Source organism: Somniosus microcephalus, chromosome 12 (genome assembly GCF_052327205.1).
Source record: "Somniosus microcephalus isolate GS21.2 chromosome 12, FLI_Smic_1.0, whole genome shotgun sequence".
NCBI lineage: Eukaryota > Metazoa > Chordata > Chondrichthyes > Squaliformes > Somniosidae > Somniosus > Somniosus microcephalus.
This window is the reverse complement of record NC_140998.1, coordinates 197,920,907-197,944,105: the sequence shown is the minus strand read 5'-3', so window position 1 is coordinate 197,944,105 and position 23,199 is coordinate 197,920,907. Positions and strand designations below refer to the sequence as shown.

Genomic DNA, 23,199 nt, shown 5'->3' with positions numbered 1-23,199 from the left:
TACACAGAGACCCTGTACAGAAATTCTTACCCTGAATACACAGGGACCCTGTACAGTGACCCTTACCCTGAATACACAGGGACCCTGTACAGTGACCCTTACCCTGAATACACAGGGACCCTGTACAGTGACCCTTACCCTGAATACACAGGGACCCTGTACAGTGACCCTTACCCTGAGTACTCAGGGACCCTGTACAGTGAGCCTTACCCTGAATACGCAGGGCCTCGGTACAGTGACCCTTACCCTGAATACACAGGCACCATGTACAGTGACCATTACCCTGAATACACAGGGACACTGTACAGTGACCCTTACCCTGAATACACAGGCACCATGTACAGTGACCGTTACCCTGAATACACAGGGACCCTGTACAGTGACCCTCACCCTGAATAAACAGGGACCCTGTACATTGGCCCTTACCCTGAATACACAGGGACCCTGTACAGTAACCCTTATCCTGAATACACAGGGACCCTGTAAATTTACCCTTACCTTGAATACACAGGGACCCTCTACAGTTACCCTTACCCTGAATACACAGGGACCCTGTACAGCAACCATTACCCTGAATACACAGTGAAACTTACCCTGAATACAGAGGGACCCTGTACACTGACCATTACCCTGAATAAACAGAGACCCTGTACAGTGACCCTCACCCTGAATACACAGGGACCCTGTACAGTGACCCTTATCCTGAATACACAGGGACCCTGTATAGTGACCCTTAACCTGAATACACGGGGACCCTGTATGGTGGCCCTTACCCTGAATACACAGGGACGCTGTACAGTAACCCTTACCTTGAATACACAGGGACCCTGTACAGTGACCCTTACCTTGAATACATAGGGACCCTGTACATTGACCCTTACCCTGAATACACAGGGAGCCTGTACACTGACCCTTACCCTGAATACACAGAGACCCTGTACAGTGACCCTTACTCTGAATACACAGGGACCCTGTACAGTGACCCTTACCCTGAATACACAGGGACCCTGTACAGTGACCCTTACCCTGAATACACAGGGACCCTGTACAGTGACCCTTACCCTGAATACACAGGGACCCTGTACAGTGACCCTTACCCTGAGTACTCAGGGACCCTGTACAGTGAGCCTTACCCTGAATACGCAGGGCCTCGGTACAGTGACCCTTACCCTGAATACACAGGCACCATGTACAGTGACCATTACCCTGAATACACAGGGACACTGTACAGTGACCCTTACCTGAATAAACAGGCACCATGTACAGTGACCGTTACCCTGAATACACAGGGACCCTGTACAGTGACCCTCACCCTGAATAAACAGGGACCCTGTACATTGGCCCTTACCCTGAATACACAGGGACCCTGTACAGTAACCCTTATCCTGAAGACACAGGGACCCTGTAAATTTACCCTTACCTTGAATACACAGGGACCCTCTACAGTTACCCTTACCCTGAATACACAGGGACCCTGTACAGTAACCATTACCCTGAATACACAGTGAAACTTACCCTGAATACAGAGGGACCCTGTACACTGACCATTACCCTGAATAAACAGAGACCCTGTACAGTGACCCTCACCCTGAATACACAGGGTCCCTGTACAGTGACCCTTATCCTGAATACACAGGGACCCTGTATAGTGACCCTTAACCTGAATACACGGGGACCCTGTATAGTGGCCCTTACCCTGAATACACAGGGACGCTGTACAGTAACCCTTACCTTGAATACACAGGGACCCTGTACAGTGACCCTTACCTTGAATACAGAGGGACCCTGTACATTGACCCTTACCCTGAATACACAGGGACCCTGTACACTGACCCTTACCCTGAATACTCAGTGACCCTGTACAGTGACCCTTACTCTGAATACACAGGGGCCCTGTACAGTGACCCTTACCCTGAATACACAGGGACTCTGTACAGTGAACCTTACCCTGAATACACAGGGAGCCTGTACAGTTACCCTTACACTGAATACACAGGGACCCTGTACAGTGACCCTTAACCTGAATACAGAGGGACCCTGCACAGTGACCATTACCCTGAATACACAGGGACCCTGTACAGTGACCCTTAACCTGAATACAGAGGGACCCTGTACAGTGACCCTTAACCTGAATACAGAGGGACCCTGCACAGTGACCCTTAACCTGAATACAGAGGGACCCTGCACAGTGACCCTTACCATGAATACACAGGGACCCTGTATAGTGAACTTTACCCTGAATATACAGGTACCCTGTACACTGATCATTACCCTGAATACACAGGGACACTGTACAGTGACCCGTACCATGAATACGTAGCGACTCTGTACAGTGACCTTTTACCTGAATACACAGGGACCCTGTACAGTAAACCTTACCCTGAATACACAGGGACCCTGTACAGTAACCCTTACCCTGAATACACAGGGACCCTCTACAGTGACCCTTAGCCTGAATACACAGGGACCCTGTACAGTGACCCATACCCTGAATACACAGGGACTCTGTACAGAGACCCTTACCCTGAATACACAGGCACCCTGTAAAGTGACACTTACCCTGAATACACAGGTCCCCCGTACAGTGAGCCTTACCCTGAATACACAGGGACCCTGTACAGTGACCCTTACCCTGAATACACAGGAACCCTGCACAGTGACCCTTACCCTGAATGCACAGGGACCCTGTACAGTGACCCTTACCCTGAATACAGAGGGACCCTGTACAGTGACTCTTACCCTGAATACACAGGGGCCCTGTACCGTGACCCTTACCCTGAATACATAGGGACCCTGTACAGTGAACTTTAGCCAGAATACACAGGGACCCTCTACATTGACCCTTACCCTGAATACACAGGGTCTCTGTACATTGACCCTTACCCTGAATACATAGGGACCCTGTACAGTGACCATTACCCTGAATACATAGGGACCCTGTACAGTGACCATTACCCTGAATACACAGGGACCCTGTACAGTGACCTTACCTGAATACACAGGGACCCTGTACAGTGACCCTTACTCTGAATACACAGGGACCATGTACAGTGACCCTTACCCTGAATACACAGGGACCCTGTACAGTGACCCTTACCCTGAATACACAGGGACCCTGTCTAGTGATCCTTACCCTGAATATACAGGGACCCTGTACAGTGACCCTCACCCTGAATACACAGGGACCCTGTACTGTGACCCTTACCCTGAATGCACAGGGACCCTGTACAGTTACCCTTACCCTGAATATACAGGGACCCTGTACAGTGACCCTTAACCTGAATACAGAGGGACACTGTACAATGACCCTTACCCTGAATAAACAGGGAACCTGTACAGTGACCCTTACCCTGAATACACAGGGACTCTGTACAGTGACCCTTACCCTGAATATACAGGTACCCTGTACACTGACCCTTACCCTGAATACACAGGGTCTCTGTACAGTGACCCTTACCCTGAATACACAGGGACCCTGTACACTGACCCTTACCCTGAATACACAGGGTCTCTGTACAGTGACCCTTACCCTGAATACACAGGGACCCTGTACAGTGACCCTTACCCTGAATACACAGGGACCCTATACAGTGACCCTTACCCTGAATACACAGGGACTGTACATTAACACTTACCCTGAATACACAGGTACCCTTTACAGTGACCCTTACCCTGAATACACAGGGACACTGTACAGTGATCCTTACCCTCAATACGCAGGGACCCTGTACAGTGACCCTTACCCTGAATACACAGGGACCCTTTACAGTGAACCTGACCCTGAATATACACGGACACTGTACAGTGACCCTTACCCTGAATACACAGGGACCTTGTGCAGTGAACCTTACCGTGAATACACCGGGACCCTGTACAATGAGCCTTACTCTGAATACTTAGGGACCCTGTACAGTGACCCTTACCCTGAATACACAGGGACCCTGTACTGTAACCCTTACCCTGAATACACAGGGACCCTGTACAGTGACCCTTACCCTGAATACACAGGGACCCTGTACAGTGACCTTTACCCAGAATACACAGGGACCCTGTATATTGACCCTTATCCTGAATACACAGGGACCCTGTACAGTAACCCTTACCCTGAATAAACAGGGACCCTGTACAGTGACCCACACCCTGAATACACAGGGACACTGTACAGTGACCCTTGCCCTGAATACACAAGGACCCTGTACAGTGACCCTTACCCTGAATGCACAGGGACCCTGTACAGTAACCCTTACCCTGAATACACAAGGACCCTGTACAGTGACCCTTACCCTGAATACACAGGGACCCTGTGCAGTGACCCTTGCCCTGAATACACAAGGACCCTGTACAGTGACCCTTACCCTGAATGCACAGGGACCCTGTACAGTAACCCTTACCCTGAATACACAGGGACCCTGTACAGTAACACTTACCCTGATTGCACAGTGACCCTGTACAGTAACCCTTCCCCTGAACGCACAGGGACCCTTTACAGTGACCCTTACCCTGAATACAGAGGGACCCTGTACAGTGACCCTTACCCTGAACACACAGGGACCCTGTACAGTGACCTTACCTGAATACACAGGGACCCTGTACAGTGACCCTTACCCTGAATACACAGGGACTCTGTAGAGTGACCCTTACCCTGAATACACAGGGATCCTGTACAGTGACCCTTACCCTGAATACACAGGGACTCTGTACAGTGAGCCTTACCCTGCATATACAGGTACCCTGTACACTGACCCTTACCCTGAATACACAGGGACTCTGTACAGTGACCCTTACCCTGAATACACAGGGACCCTGTACAGTGACCCTTGCCCTGAATACACAGGGACTGTACATTAACACTTACCCTGAATACACAGGTACCCTGTACAGTGACCCTTACCCTGAATACACAGGGACTCTGTACAGTGACACTTACCCTGAATACACAGGGACCCTATACAGTGACCCTTACCCTGAATACACAGGCACCCTGTACAGTGACACTTACCCTGAATACACAGGTCCCCCGTACAGTGAGCCTTACCCTGAATACACAGGGACCCTGTACAGTGACCCTTACCCTGAATACACAGGGACCCTGTACAGTGACCCTTACCCTGAATACACAGGGACCCTGTACTGTGACCCTTACCCTGAATGCACAGGGACCCTGTAATGTGAACCTTACCCTGAATACACAGGGACCCTGTACAGTGACCCTTAACCTGAATACAGAGGGACCCTGTACTGTGACCCTTACCCTGAATGCACAGGGACCCTGTAATGTGAACCTTACCCTGAATACACAGGGACCCTGTACAGTTACCCTTACCCTGAATACACAGGGACCCTGTACAGTGACCCTTAACCTGAATACAGAGGGACCCTGTACAGTGACCCTTACCCTGAATAAACAGGGAACCTTCTACAGTGACCCTTACCCTGAATACACAGGCACCCTGTACAGTAACGCTTACACTGAATACACAGGTCCCCCGTACAGTGAGCCTTACCCTGAATACACAGGGACCCTGTACAGTGACCCTTACCCTGAATACGCAGGGACCCTGTACAGTGACCCTTACCCAGAATACACAGGGACCCTTTACAGTGACCCTTACCCTGAAAATACACGGACACTGTACAGTGACCCTTACCCTGAATACACAGGGACCTTGTGCAGTGACCCTTACCGTGAATACACCGGGACCCTGTAAAGTGAACCTTACCCTGAATACACAGGGACCCTGTACAGTTACCCTTACCCTGAATACACAGGGACACTGTACAGTGACCCTTAACCTGAATACAGAGGGACCCTTTACAGTGACCCTTACCCTGAATAAACAGGGAACCTGTACAGTGACCCTTACCCTGAACACACAGGGACCCTTTACAGTGACCCTTACCCTGAATATACACGGACACTGTACAGTGACCCTTACCCTGAATACACAGGGACCTTGTGCAGTGACCCTTACCGTGAATACACCGGGACCCTGTACAGTGACCTTTACCCAGAATACACAGGGACCCTGTAAAGTGACCCTTATCCTGAATACAAAGGGACCCTGTACAGTGACCCACACCCTGAATGCACAGGGACCCTGTACAGTGAACCTTGCCCTGAATACACAAGGACCCTGTACAGTGACCCTTACCCTGAATGCACAGGGACCCTGTACAGCAACCCTTACCCTGAATACACAAGGACCCTGTACAGTGACCCTTACCCTGAATACACAGGGACCCTGAGCAGTGACCCTTGCCCTGAATACAGAAGGACCCTGTACAGTGACCCTTACCCTGAATGCACAGGGACCCTGTACAGTAACCCTTACCCTGAATACACAGGGACCCTGTACAGTAACACTTACCCTGATTGCACAGTGACCATGTACAGTAACCCTTCCCCTGAATGCACAGGGACCCTGTACAGTGACCCTCACCCTGAATACAGAGGGACCCTGTACAGTAACACTTACCCAGATTTCACAGTGACCCTGTACAGTAACCCTTCCCCTGAATGCACAGGGACCCTGTACAGTGACCCTCACCCTGAATACAGAGGGACCCTGTAGAGTGACCCTTACCCTGAACACACAGGGACCCTGCACAGTGACCTTACCTGAATACACAGGGACCCTGTACAGTGACCCTTACCCTGAATACACAGGGACCCTGTAAAGTGAACCTTACCCTGAATACACAGCGACCCTGTACATTTACCCTTACCCTGAATACACAGGGACACTGTACAGTGACCCTTAACCTGAATACAGAGGGACCCTGTACAGTGACCCTTACCCTGAATAAACAGGGAACCTGTACAGTGACCCTTACCCTGAATACACAGGGACTCTGTACAGTGAGCCTTACCCTGCATATACAGGTACCCTGTACACTGACCCTTACCCTGAATACACAGGGACTCTGTACAGTGACCCTTACCCTGAATACACAGGGACCCTGTACAGTGACCCTTACCCTGAATACACAGGGACTGTACATTAACACTTACCCTGAATACATAGGTACCCTGTACAGTGACCCTTACCCTGAATACACAGGGACACTGTACAGTGAACCTTACCCTGAATACACAGGGACTCTGTACAGTGACACTTACCCTGAATACACAGGGACCCTGTACAGAGACCCTTACCCTGAATACACAGGCACCCTGTACAGTGACACTTACCCAGAATACACAGGTCCCCCGTACAGTGAGCCTTACCCTGAATACACAGGGACCCTGTACAGTGACCCTTACCCTGAATACACAGGGACCCTGCACATTGATCCTTACCCTGAATACACAGGGACCCTGTACAGTAACCCTTACCCTGAATACACAGGGACCCTGTACATTAACCCTTACCCTGAAAACTCAGGGACCCTGTACAGTAAACCTTACCTTGAATATACAGGGACCCTGTATACACAGGGACCCTGTGCTGTGACCCTCACCCTGAATGCACAGGGACCCTGTAATGTGAACCTTACCCTGAATACACAGGGACCCTGTACATTTACCCTTACCCTGAATACACAGGGACCCTGTACAGTGACCCTTAACCTGAATACAGAGGGACCCTGTACAGTGACCCTTACCCTGAATACACAGGCACCCTGTACAGTGACACTTACCCTGAATACACAGGTCCCCCGTACAGTGAGCCTTACCCTGAATACGCAGGGACCCTGTACAGTGACCCTTACCCTGAATACACAGGGACCCTTTACAGTGACCCTTACCCTGAATATACACGGACACTGTACAGTGACCCTTACCCTGAATACACAGGGACCTTGTGCAGTGACCCTTACCGTGAATACACCGGGACCCTGTACAGTGACCCTTACCCTGAATACTTAGGGACCCTGTACAGTGACCCTTACCCTGAATACACAGGGACCCTGTACTGTAACTTTACCCTGAATACACAGGGTCCCTGTACATTAACTCTTACCCTGAATACACAGGGACCCTGTTTAGTAACCCTTACCCTGAATACACAGGGACCCTGTACAGTGACCCTTACCCTGAATATACAGGGACCCTGTACTGTGACCTTTACCCAGAATACACAGGGACCCTGTATAGTGACCCTTATCCTGAATACACAGGGACGCTGTAATGTGAACCTTACCCTGAATACACAGGGACCCTGTACAGTTACCCTTACCCTGAATATACAGGGACCCTGTACAGTGACCCTTAACCTGAATACAGAGGGACACTGTACAATGACCCTTACCCTGAATAAACAGGGAACCTGTACAGTGACCCTTACCCTGAATACACAGGGACTCTGTACAGTGACCCTTACCCTGAATATACAGGTACCCTGTACACTGACCCTTACCCTGAATACACAGGGTCTCTGTACAGTGACCCTTAACCTGAATACAGAGGGACACTGTACAATGACCCTTACCCTGAATAAACAGGGAACCTGTACAGTGACCCTTACCCTGAATACACAGGGACCCTATACAGTGACCCTTACCCTGAATACACAGGGACTGTACATTAACACTTACCCTGAATACACAGGTACCCTTTACAGTGACCCTTACCCTGAATACACAGGGACACTGTACAGTGATCCTTACCCTGAATACACAGGGACCCTTTACAGTGAACCTGACCCTGAATATACACGGACACTGTACAGTGACCCTTAACCTGAATACACAGGGACCTTGTGCAGTGAACCTTACCGTGAATACACCGGGACCCTGTACAATGACCCTTACCCTGAATACTTAGGGACCCTGTACAGTGACCCTTACCCTGAATACACAGGGACCCTGTACTGTAACCCTTACCCTGAATACACAGGGACCCTGTACAGTGACCCTTACCCTGAATACACAGGGACCCTGTACAGTGACCTTTACCCAGAATACACAGGGACCCTGTATATTGACCCTTATCCTGAATACACAGGGACCCTGTACAGTAACCCTTACCCTGAATAAACAGGGACCCTGTACAGTGACCCACACCCTGAATACACAGGGACACTGTACAGTGACCCTTGCCCTGAATACACAAGGACCCTGTACAGTGACCCTTACCCTGAATGCACAGGGACCCTGTAGAGTAACCCTTACCCTGAATACACAAGGACCCTGTACAGTGACCCTTACCCTGAATACACAGGGACCCTGTGCAGTGACCCTTGCCCTGAATACACAAGGACCCTGTACAGTGACCCTTACCCTGAATGCACAGGGACCCTGTACAGTAACCCTTACCCTGAATACACAGGGACCCTGTACAGTAACACTTACCCTGATTGCACAGTGACCCTGTACAGTAACCCTTCCCCTGAACGCACAGGGACCCTTTACAGTGACCCTTACCCTGAATACAGAGGGACCCTGTACAGTGACCCTTACCCTGAACACACAGGGACCCTGTACAGTGACCTTACCTGAATACACAGGGACCCTGTACAGTGACCTTACCCTGAATACACAGGGACTCTGTAGAGTGACCCTTACCCTGAATACACAGGGATCCTGTACAGTGACCCTTACCCTGAATACACAGGGACCCTGTACAGTGATCCTTACCCTGAATACACAGGGACCCTGTACAGTGATCCTTACCCTGAATACACAGGGACCCTGTACAGTAACCCTTACCCTGAAATCACAGGGACCCTGTACAGTAACAATTACCCTGAATACACAGGGACCCTGTACAGTGACCTTTACCCTGAAAACACAGGGACCCTGTACTGTGACCCTTACCCTGAATCCACAGGGACCCTGTAAAGTTACCCTTACCCTGAATACACAGGGACACTGTACAGTGAACCTTAACCTGAATACAGAGGGACCCTGTACAGTGACCCTTGCCCTGAATAAACAGGGAACCTGTACAGTGACCCTTACCCTGAATACACAGGGACTCTGTACAGTGAGCCTTACCCTGCATATACAGGTACCCTGTACACTGACCCTTACCCTGAATACACAGGGACTCTGTACAGTGACCCTTACCCTGAATACACAGGGACCCTGTACAGTGACCCTTGCCCTGAATACACAGGGACTGTACATTAACACTTACCCTGAATACACAGGTACCCTGTACAGTGACCCTTACCCTGAATACACAGGAACACTGTACAGTGAACCTTACCCTGAATACACAGGGACACTGTACAGTGACACTTACCCTGAATACACAGGGACCCTATACAGTGACCCTTACCCTGAATACACAGGCACCCTGTACAGTGACACTTACCCTGAATACACAGGTCCCCCGTACAGTGAGCCTTACCCTGAATACACAGGGACCCTGTACAGTGACCCTTACCCTGAATACACAGGGACCCTGTACAGTAACCCTTACCCTGAAAACTCAGGGACCCTGTACAGTAAACCTTACCCTGAATATACAGGGACGCTGTATACACAGGGATCCTGTACTGTGACCCTTACCCTGAATGCACAGGGACCCTGTAATGTGAACCTTACCCTGAATACACAGGGACCCTGTACAGTTACCCTTACCCTGAATACACAGGGACCCTGTACAGTGACCCTTAACCTGAATACAGAGGGACCCTGTACAGTGACCCTTACCCTGAATAAACAGGGAACCTTCTACAGTGACCCTTACCCTGAATACACAGGCACCCTGTACAGTAACGCTTACACTGAATACACAGGTCCCCCGAACAGTGAGCCTTACCCTGAATACACAGGGACCCTGTACAGTGACCCTTACCCTGAATACGCAGGGACCCTGTACAGTGACCCTTACCCAGAATACACAGGGACCCTTTACAGTGACCCTTACCCTGAAAATACACGGACACTGTACAGTGACCCTTACCCTGAATACACAGGGACCTTGTGCAGTGATCCTTACCGTGAATACACCGGGACTCTGTAAAGTGAACCTTACCCTGAATACACAGGGACCCTGTACAGTTACCCTTACCCTGAATACACAGGGACACTGTACAGTGACCCTTAACCTGAATACAGAGGGACCCTTTACAGTGACCCTTACCCTGAATAAACAGGGAATCTGTACAGTGACCCTTACCCTGAACACACAGGGACCCTTTACAGTGACCCTTACCCTGAATATACACGGACACTGTACAGTGACCCTTACCCTGAATACACAGGGACCTTGTGCAGTGACCCTTACCGTGAATACAGCGGGACCCTGTACAGTGACCTTTACCCAGAATACACAGGGACCCTGTAAAGTGACCCTTATCCTGAATACACAGGGACCCTGTACAGTAACCCTTACCATGAATACAAAGGGAACCCTGTACAGTGACCCACACCCTGAATGCACAGGGACCCTGTACAGTGAACCTTGCCCTGAATACACAAGGACCCTGTACAGTGACCCTTACCCTGAATGCACAGGGACCCTGTACAGCAACCCTTACCCTGAATACACAAGGACCCTGTACAGTGACCCTTACCCTGAATACACAGGGACCCTGAGCAGTGACCCTTGCCCTGAATACACAAGGACCCTGTACAGTGACCCTTACCCTGAATGCACAGGGACCCTGTACAGTAACCCTTACCCTGAATACACAGGGACCCTGTACAGTAACACTTACCCTGATTGCACAGTGACCATGTACAGTAACCCTTCCCCTGAATGCACAGGGACCCTGTACAGTGACCCTCACCCTGAATACAGAGGGACCCTGTACAGTAACACTTACCCAGATTGCACAGTGACCCTGTACAGTAACCCTTCCCCTGAATGCACAGGGACCCTGTACAGTGACCCTCACCCTGAATACAGAGGGACCCTGTAGAGTGACCCTTACCCTGAACACACAGGGACCCTGCACAGTGACCTTACCTGAATACACAGGGACCCTGTACAGTGACCCTTACCCTGAATACACAGGGACCCTGTAAAGTGAACCTTACCCTGAATACACAGGGACCCTGTACATTTACCCTTACCCTGAATACACAGGGACACTGTACAGTGACCCTTAACCTGAATACAGAGGGACCCTGTACAGTGACCCTTACCCTGAATAAACAGGGAACCTGTACAGTGACCCTTACCCTGAATACACAGGGACTCTGTACAATGAGCCTTACCCTGCATATACAGGTACCCTGTACACTGACCCTTACCCTGAATACACAGGGACTCTGTACAGTGACCCTTACCCTGAATACACAGGGACCCTGTACAGTGACCCTTACCCTGAATACACAGGGACTGTACATTAACACTTACCCTGAATACATAGGTACCCTGTACAGTGACCCTTACCCTGAATACACAGGGACACTGTACAGTGAACCTTACCCTGAATACACAGGGATTCTGTACAGTGACACTTACCCTGAATACACAGGGACCCTGTACAGAGACCCTTACCCTGAATACACAGGCACCCTGTACAGTGACACTTACCCTGAATACACAGGTCCCCCGTACAGTGAGCCTTACCCTGAATACACAGGGACCCTGTACAGTGACCCTTACCCTGAATACACAGGGACCCTGCACATTGATCCTTACCCTGAATACACAGGGACCCTGTACATTAACCCTTACCCTGAAAACTCAGGGACCCTGTACAGTAAACCTTACCTTGAATAGACAGGGACCCTGTATACACAGGGACCCTGTGCTGTGACCCTCACCCTGAATGCACAGGGACCCTGTAATGTGAACCTTACCCTGAATACACAGGGACCCTGTACAGTTACCCTTACCCTGAATACACAGGGACCCTGTACAGTGACCCTTAACCTGAATACAGAGGGACCCTGTACAGTGACCCTTACCCTGAATACACAGGCACCCTGTACAGTGACACTTACCCTGAATACACAGGTCCCCCGTACAGTGAGCCTTACCCTGAATACGCAGGGACCCTGTACAGTGACCCTTACCCTGAATACACAGGGACCCTTTACAGTGACCCTTACCCTGAATATACACGGACACTGTACAGTGACCCTTACCCTGAATACACAGGGACCTTGTGCAGTGACCCTTACCGTGAATACACCGGGACCCTGTACAGTGACCCTTACCCTGAATACTTAGGGACCCTGTACAGTGACCCTTACCCTGAATACACAGGGACCCTGTACTGTAACTTTACCCTGAATACACAGGGTCCCTGTACATTAACTCTTACCCTGAATACACAGGGACCCTGTTTAGTAACCCTTACCCTGAATACACAGGGACCCTGTACAGTGACCCTTACCCTGAATATACAGGGACCCTGTACTGTGACCTTTACCCAGAATACACAGGGACCCTGTATAGTGACCCTTATCCTGAATACACAGGGACCCTGTACAGTAACCCTTACCCTGAATACACAGGGACCCTGTACAGTGACCCTTACCCTGAATACACATGTACCCTGTACAGTGACCCTTACCCTGAATGCACAGGGACCCTGTACAGTAACCCTTACCCTGAATACACAAGGACCCTGTACCGTGACCCTTACCCTGAATACACAGGGACCCTGTGCAGTGACCCATGCCCTGAATACACAAGGATCCTGTACAGTGACCCTTACCCTGAATGCACAGGGGCCCTGTACAGTAACCCTTACCCTGAATACACAGGGACCCTGTACAGTAACACTTACCCTGATTGCACAGTGACCCTGCACAGTAACCCTTCCCCTGAATGCACAGGGACCCTGTACATTAACCCTTACCCTGAATAAACAGGGACCCTGTACAGTGACCCACACCCTGAATACACAGGGACCCTGTACAGTGACCCTTGCCCTGAATACACAAGGATCCTGTACAGTGACCCTTACCCTGAACGCACAGGGACCCTGTACAGTGACCTTACCTGAATACACAGGGACCCTGTACAGTGACCCTTTCCCTGAATACACAGGGACTCTGTAGAGTGACCCTTACCCTGAATACACAGGGACCCTGTACAGTGACCCTTACCCTGAATACACAGGGACCCTGTACAGTGATCCTTACCCTGAATACACAGGGACCCTGTACAGTGACCCTTACCCTGAATACACAGGGACCCTGTACAGTAACCCTTACCCTGAAAACACAGGGACCATTTACAGTAACCCTTACCCTGAATACACAGGGACCCTGTACAGTGACCCTTACCCTGAATATACAGGGACCCTCTACTGTGACCCTTACCCTGAATCCACAGGGACCCTGTAATGTGAACCTTACCCTGAATACACAGGGGCACTGTACAGTGAACCTTACCCTGAATACACAGGGACCCTGTACAGTGACACTTACCCTGAATACACAGGGACCCTGTACAGAGACCCTTACCCTGAATACACAGGGACCCTGTACAGTGACCCTTACCCTGAATACACAGGCACCCTGTACAGTGACACTTACCCTGAATACACAGGTCCCCCGTACAGTGATCCTTACCCTGAATACACAGGGTCCCTGTACTGTGACCCTTACCCTGAATGCACAGGGACCCTGTAATGTGAACCTTACCCTGAATACACAGCGACCCTGTACAGTTACCCTTACCCTGAATACACAGGGACCCTGTACAGTGACCCTTAACCTGAATACAGAGGGACCCTGTACAGTGATCCTTACCCTGAATAAACAGGGAACCTTTACAGTGACCCTTACCCTGAATACACAGGCACCCTGTACAGTGACACTTACCCTGAATACACAGGTCCCCCGTACAGTGAACCTTACCCTGAATACACAGGGACTCTGTACAGTGACCCTTACCGTAAATACATAGGGAACCTGTACAGTGACCCTTACCCTGAATACACAGGGACTCTGTACAGTGACCCTTACCCTGAATACACAGGGACCCTGTACAGTGACCCTTACCCTGAATTCACAGGCAACCTGTACAGTGACCCTTACCCTGAATACCGTGGGGATCTATACACTGATCCTTACCCTGAATACACAGGGACCCTGTACAGTGATCCTTACCCTGTATACAGAAGCGGCCCTGTACAGTGATCCTTACCCTGAATACACAGGATCCCTGTACAGTGACCCTTACCCTGAATACACAGGGACCCTGTACAGTGACCCTTACCCTGAATACACAGGGACTCTGTACAGTGAACCTTACCCTGAATGCATAGGGACCCTGTACAGTGACCCTTACCCTGAATACACAGGAACCCTGTACAGTGAGTTTCACTCTGAATACACAGGGACCCTGTACAGTGACCCTTACCCTGAATACATAGGGACCCTGTACAGTGACCCTTAGCCTGAATACATAGGGACCCTGTACAGTAACCCTTACACTGAATACACAGGGACCGTGTGCAGTGACTCTTACCCTGAATACACAGGGACTCTCTACAGTGACCTTTTCCCTAAATATACAGGGACCCTGTGCAGTGACCATTACCCTGAATACACAGTGACTCTGTACAGTGACTCTTACCCTGAATACACAGGGACCCTGTACAGTAACCCTTACCCTGAATACACAGGGACCCTGTACAGTGAACCTTTACCCTGAATACACAGAGACTCTGTACAGTTACCCTTACGCTGAATACACAGGGTCCCTGTACAGTGACCCTTATCCTGAATACATAGGGATCCTGTACAGTGACCCATACCCTGAATGCACAGGGACCCTGTACAATGACCCATATCCTGTATACACAGGGACTCTGTACAGTGACCTTTTCCCTGAATACACAGGGACCTGTACAATGACCCTTACCCTGAATACACAGAGACGATGTACAGGGACCCTTACCCTTAATACACAGGGATCCTGTACAGCGACCCTTACCCTGAATACACAGGGACCCTGTACAGTGACCCTTACCCTTAATACACAGAGACGATGTACAGTGACCCTTACCCTGAATACGCAGGGACCCTGTACAGTGACCCTTACCCTGAATACACAGGGATCCTGTACAGCGACCCTTACCCTGAATACACAGGGACTCTGTACAGTGACCCTTACCCTGAATTCACAGGGACCCTGTACAGTGACCCTTACCGTGAATACATAGGGACCCTGTACAGTGACCCTTACCCTGAATACACAGGGACTCTGTACAGTGACCCTTACCCTGAATACACAGGGACCCTGTACAGTGACCCTTACCCTGAATTCACAGGGAACCTGTACAGTGACCCTTACCCTGAATACCGTGGGAATCTATACACTGATCCTTACCCTGAATACACAGGGACCCTGTACAGTGATCCTTACCCTGTATACAGAAGCGGCCCTGTACAGTGATCCTTACCCTGAATACACAGGATCCCTGTACAGTGACCCTTACCATGAATACACAGGGACCCTGTACAGTGACCCTTACCCTGAATACACAGGGACCCTGTACAGTGGCCCTTACCCTGAATACACAGGGACCTTGTACAGTGACCCTTTCCCTAAATACACAGGGACCCTGTACAGTAACCTTACCCTGAATACACAGGGACCCTGTACAGTGACCCTTACCCTGAATACACAGGGACCCCGTACAGTGACCCTTACCCTAAATACACAGGGACCCTGCACAGTGACCCTTACCCTGAATACACAGAGACGATGTACAGTGACCCCTACCCTGAATACGCAGGGACCCTGTACAGTGACCCTCACCCTGAATACACAGGGACCCCGTACAGTGACCCTTACCCTAAATACACAGGGACCCTGTACAGTGAACCTTACCCTGAATACACAGGGACCTTGTACAGTGACCCTTACCCTGAACACACAGGGACCCTGTACAGTGACTCTTACCCTGAATACACAGGGACCCTGTACAGTGACCCTTACCCTGAATACGCAGGGACCCTGCACAGTGACCCTTATCCTGAATACACAGGGACCTTGTGCAGTGACCCTTACCCTGAACACACAGGGACCCTGTACAGTGACCCTTACCCTGAACACACAGGGACCCTGTACAGTGACTCTTACCCTGAATACACAGGGACCCTGTACAGTGACCCTTACCCTGAATACACAGGGACCCTGCACAGTGGCCCTTACCCTGAATACACAGGGACCCTGTACAGTGACCCTTTCCCTGAATACACAGGGACCCTGTACAGTGACCCTTACCCTGAATATACAGGGATCCTGTACAGTGAACCTTACCCTGAATACACAGGGACCCTGTACAGTGACCCTTTCCCTGAATACACAGGGACCCTGTACAGTGACCCTTACCCTGAATACACTGGGACCCTTCTCAGTGACCCTTACGCTGAATACACAGGGACCCCGTACAGTGACCCTTTCCCTGAATACACAGGGACCCTGTACAGTGACCCTTCCCCTGAATATACAGGGACCCTGTACAGTGACCCTTACATTGAACACACAGGGACCCTGTACAGTGACCCTTACCCTGAATACACAGGGATCCTGTACAGTGACACTTACCCTGAATACACAGGAACCCTGTACCTTGACCTTTACCCTGAATATACAGGTGGTGTTTATCCTGTGGTATGGGAGTGTTTACCATCAGGTGAGGGAATTGTAATATGTGGCGAGGGCTGTTTACCATGCATTGAGGATGTACTTACCATCGTGGTAAGGATGTACTTGTAGTATGCTGAGGTCATTCCCAATTCAGCAGCCTGTAATGGAAACCAATAGTCATGTGATCTGATAGCTACCAGGGGCCTCGGATAACATCTTGTCCGAAAGACGGCATGTCCGACTGTGCCACGCTCCCTCAGCATTGCACTTTTGAGTGTCAGTCTGGGTTATGGGGTTCGCGTTTCTGGGGTGATACTTGAACCCACGACCTTCTAACTGAAGGTGATTTGGCAGCAGCTGAGCCACGGCTAGCGCAAAGCACAAAGAGGTCAGTGAATCCAGCAGCAGCCTTTACAGGCCGGCAATAATCAAATGGCAAACCAGCGCAGGCCATTGAAGAGTTGGTTTTCACCTCCCGCCCCTACACCTGGCTTCACCTCACGCTTTACTGATCTGGACGAGGGAACTAGATGTAATATCTCCAAGTTTGCAGATGACACAAAGCTGGGTGGGCGTGTGTGCTGTGAGGAGGATGCCGAGAAACTCCAGGATGATTTGGACAGGTTGGGTGATTGGGCAGAAGCATGGCAGATGCAATATAACGTGGATAAATACGAGGTTATCCACTTTGAAACTTATAAAATTCTGACAGGACTGGACAGACTAGATGCAGGAAGGATGTTCCCGATGGTCGGGGAGTCCAGGACCAGGGGTCACAGTCTAAGGATAAGGGGTAAGCCATTTAGGACAGAAATGAGGAGGAATTTCTTCACCCAGAGAGTGGTGAACCTGTGGAATTCTCTACCACAGAAGGCAGTAGAGGCCAATTCATTAAATATATTCAAGAAGGAGTTGGATATATTTCTTAAGGCTAAAGCGATCAAGGGGTATGGGGAGAAAGCAGGGACAGGGTACTGAATTTGGATGATCAGCCATGATCACATTGAATGGCGGAGCAGGCTCGAGGGGCCGAATGGCCTACTCCTGCTCTTACCTTCTATGTTTCTATGTTTCTGAATGAAAGGGGTTCCAACTGTTGCAAGGACCGGTTCATGTCACACCCCTCTCTGCAACGTAGGCTACATCTCCCCCCACCCTCCCCTTGAGGGTTGCCCTCTCGTACTCCTCAACCCCCCCCCCCCCCACCACCGAGGCAGGTCCCAACTGCATCCCTTCCCTGTAACAGAAGCCCCCAGAAAGCCTAGGGCCCTCACTTGACCTTTTTCAGAATGAGATAAGACACAGAAGCATTGGCGTCGATGATGATGGTGGAGATCTTGTCATCACGGATTTCTTTCAGCAGCGGCGTGGGGTCATTGGAATGGTCCAGCATTCGTATCGAGAGCGATTCCTTCGAAATCAGGAACTGCCGCACTAGCTCCTCCAGGCGAAGGAGGCCTGCAGAGGAGAGGCAAGAGGGAGCGAGACAACAACAAAAAATGGAGTTAGACTTCCAGTCACGGAGCTGAGATACCATAACAGAGATAGGGAGGAGCGAGGTCATGGAGGGATTTGAAAACAAGGATCTCAGCACTGTCTATAGAGAGCAACACTGGGTAGAGAGAAACTATTTCCTTTGATGGGAGAATCCAGAGTAAGGAGCATAATCTTAAAATTAGAGCTAGGCCTTGTAAGGCCAACTAAATATTGGGAAGACTGAAGCTATTGTCTTCGGTCCCCGCCACAACACTCCGTTCCCTAGCCACCAACTCCATCCCTCTCCCTGGCAGCTGTCTGAGGCTGTACCAGACTGTTTGCAACCTTGGTGTCATATTTGACTCTGAGATGAGCTTCCGACCACATATCACTAAGGCCACCCATTTCCACCTCCGTAACAACGCCCGACTCCGCCCCTGCCTCAGCTCATCTGCTGCTGAAACCCTCATCCATGCCTTTGTTGCCTCCAGACTTGACTATTCCAACGCACTCCTGGCCGGCCTCCCACATTCCACTCTCCGTAAAGTTGAGGTCATCCAAAACTCTGCTGCCCTTGTCCTAACCTGCACCAAGTCCCGTTCACCCATCACTCCGGTTCTCACTGAGCTACATTGGCTCCCGGTTAAGCAGCGCCTCGATTTCAAAATTCTCATCCTTGTTTTCAAATCCCTCCATGGCCTCGCTCCTCCCTATCACTGTAATCTCCTCCAGCCCCACAACCCCCCGAGATACCTGCGCTCCTCCAATTCTGGTGTCTTGAGCATCCCCGATTCTAATCGCTCCACCAATGGCGGCCGTGCCTTCAGCTGCCAAGGCTCTAAGTTCTCGAATTCTCTCCCTAAATCTCTCCGCCTCTCTACCTCTCTCTTTCCTCCTTTAAGACGCTCCTTAAAACCTACCTCTTTGACCAAGCTTTTGGTCACCTGCCCTAATATCTCCTTACGTGACTCAGTGTCAAATTTTGATTGATAACGCTCCTGTGAAGCGCCTTGGTACATTTTACGACAATAAAGGCGCTATATAAATACAAGTTGTTTTTGTTGTTGCGATGTCAGAAAGGGGAGTGGAAATCTGGAACTCTCTCCCCAAAATGCTGTTGAGGCTGGGGGTCAATTGACAATTTCAAAACTGAGATTGAGAGAATTTTGTTGGGTAAAGGTATTAAGGGATACAGAACCAAGGCGAATAGATGGATTTAAGATACAGATCAGCCATGATCTAATTTATTGGTGGAACAGGCTCGAGGGGATGAATGGTCTCCTCCTGTTCCTATATTCCTATGGTGATTGATACCAAACCAGTGGTGGACCAGATACACTCATACTTCTGCTCCTTGGAATGAAGGGAGCGAAGGGGCCATACTGGAGAGACAACTGAGATGGGAGAGAGTGAGGGGACAAGGCTGGAAGTGAGGGAATGTTTAGGCAAATCGATAGCGGCAGAAGTATTGGGGCCAATGGAGGGCCAAAGACTTGGCAGTTGGGAGTTTGAAAGTGCCGTTGTAAGTGACTCGAGGGAGAGTTTATTCTAGGGGTGGACACAGAAGGGTGTGGGATTGGAAGAGGGTGAGGGTAATGAGGGATACAAGGGAATGATCAGAGATGGACTTATCTGTGCTCAAGACTGTTAGATCCGTGGTTCAGTGGATAAAGAATTACACGGATGCTGTATATAACAAACAACAGGTCTTTACTGGAGGAGGGTCATCTCTAGACTGGAGTACAGAGGCATGCGCACAGCTTATATACCGGTGTGGTTACTGCCAGTACTACAGTATACAGGAGCTGTAAAAAGTAGTTCTGACTTAAAGCACATACACTACAAAGACCACAAGAGTAGAGAGGCCATGGGAGATGGCAAGGTCAAGAGGGTGGCAGTGAATATGGGTCAGGGAGTTTTTAGGAGGGAGAGGTTTAGGAAGCACGGGAGGGCAGTGAGCTCAGAGGAGAGAGGGCAAGGGTTGCTGGGGAAATCACCGAGGTTGAGAACTCGTGGGAGAGGGGATGAGGGAGACTGGGAGGAGTTTGGTTTTAGTGGGGGCAGGCTGTTGAGTGATTACAGAGAGTGAGCATCGATTTGTGTCCTTACATTCAGCCTTGGCACAGACGAGGCTGGTGGAGGGGCAGCTGGAGAACTTCAGGATACTGCTCACCGCCAGGCTGATGTCTTCATTACTGGGGTACAGGCTGATGGAAGCAAATCTCAAGTACTGTAATTTCGGGGTCTCTTCGGGACCAACCTTAATGTGGGGAATCTACAGAAAGAGAGTTTAGAGAAAGTTCAGATCCCTCACCCTGGCAGTCACCCTCAACTCATCCCAAACCCTCACCCTCACCCTCAACCCTCAACCCATCCCAAAACCCGCACCCTCAACTCATCCCAAACCTCAACCCTCACCCTCACCCTCACCCTCAACCCATCCCAAACCCTCAACCCTCAACCCATCCCAAACCCTCAACCCTCAACCCATCCCAAACCCTCAACCTCACCCTCAACCCTCAACCCATCCCAAATCCACACCCTCAACTCATCCCAACCCATGCCCTCACCCTCACCCTCATCCTCAATCCATCCCAAATCCTCACCCTCACCCTCAACCCATCCCAAACCCTCAACCCTCAACCTATCCCAAACCCTCACCCTCACCCTCACCCTCAATCTATCCCAAATCCTCACCCTGACCTTCACCCTCAAACCATCCCAAACCCTCGTCTACACCCTCAACCCATTCCAAACCCTCACCCTCAACCCATTCCAAACCCGCTCACTCAACTATTCCCAACCTATACCTTCACCCTCACCTTCACCCTCAACCAATCCCAAACCCTCACCCTTACCCTCAACTCATCCCAAACCCTCACCCTCACCCTCAATCCATCCCAAACCCTCACCCTCACCCTCAACTCATCCCAAACCCTCACCCTCAACCCATCCTAAACCCTCACCCTCAACCCACCCCAAACCCTCACCCTCAACTCATCCCAAATACTCACCCTCAACCCATCCTAAACCCTCACCCTCACCCATCCTAAACCCTCACCCTCAACTCGTCCCAAATACTCACCCTCAACCCATCCTAAACCCTCACCCTCAACCCACCCCAAACCCTCACACTCAACCCATCCCAAACCCACACCCTCACCCTCAATCCATCCCAAACCCTCACCCTCACCCTCACCCTCACCCTCATCCTCAATCAATCTAAATCCTCACCCTCACCCTCAACCCTCAACCTATCCCAAACCCTCACACTCACCCTCAATCTATCCCAAATCCTCACCCTGACCTTCATCCTCAATCCATCCCAAACCCTCACCCTCAACCCATTCCAAACCCGCACACTCAACTATTCCCAACCTATACCTTCACCCTCACCTTCACCCTCAACCCATCCCAAACCCTCACCCTCACCCTCAACTCATCCCAAACCCACACCCTCACCCTCAACCCATCCCAAACCCTCACCCTCACCCTCAACTCATCCCAAACCCACACCCTCACCCTCAACCCATCCCAAACCCTCACCCTCACCCTCAACTCATCCCAAACCCACACCCTCACCCTCAACTCATCCCAAACCCACACCCTCACCCTCAACCCATCCCAAACCCTCACCGTCACTCTCAATTCATCCCAAACCCGCACCCTCACCCTCAATTCATCCCAAACCCTCACCCTCACTCTCAACTCATCCCAAACCCACACCCTCACCCTCAATCCATCCCAAACACTCACCCTCAACCCATCCCAAACCAACATGCTCAATCCATCCCAAACCCTCGCCCTCACCCTCAACCCAACCCAAACCCTCACCCTCACCCTCACCCTCAACTCATCCCAAACCCACACCCTCATCCTCAACCCATCCCAAACCCTCACCCTGAACCAATCCCAAACCCTCACCCTCACCCTCAACTCATCCCAAACCCTCACCCTGAACCAATCCCAAACCCTCACCCTCACCCTCAACTCATCCCAAATCCTCACCCTGAACCAATCCCAAACCCTCACCCTCAACCTAAACCCATCGCAAACCCGTATCCTCAACCCATCCTAAACCCTCACCCTCAACCCATCCTAAACCCTCACCCTCAACTCATCCCAAATACTCACCCTCAACCCATCCTAAACCCTCACCCTCAACCCATCCTAAACCCTCACCCTCAGACTCAACCCATCCTAAACACTCATCCTCAACTCATCCCAAACCCTCACCCTCATCCTAAGCCCACCCCAAACCC

At 50.6% G+C, this 23,199-nt stretch overlaps 1 protein-coding gene across 1 annotated transcript in view; it reads right to left on the bottom strand.

Moving 5' to 3' along the window:
- grik5 (glutamate receptor, ionotropic, kainate 5) overlaps positions 1 to 22,250 on the bottom strand; it is a 158,134-nt gene extending 135,884 nt beyond the window's left edge. The window contains exons 1-4 of the mRNA XM_086002407.1: positions 22,245 to 22,250; positions 21,047 to 21,212; positions 18,741 to 18,919; positions 17,566 to 17,619 (exon numbers count right to left, since the gene is read on the bottom strand). Coding sequence (XP_085858533.1) covers positions 17,566 to 17,619; positions 18,741 to 18,919; positions 21,047 to 21,212; positions 22,245 to 22,250 — 405 coding nt within the window. The remainder of the gene's footprint in view (positions 1 to 17,565; positions 17,620 to 18,740; positions 18,920 to 21,046; positions 21,213 to 22,244) is intronic.
- Positions 22,251 to 23,199: the final 949 nt, after the last annotated feature.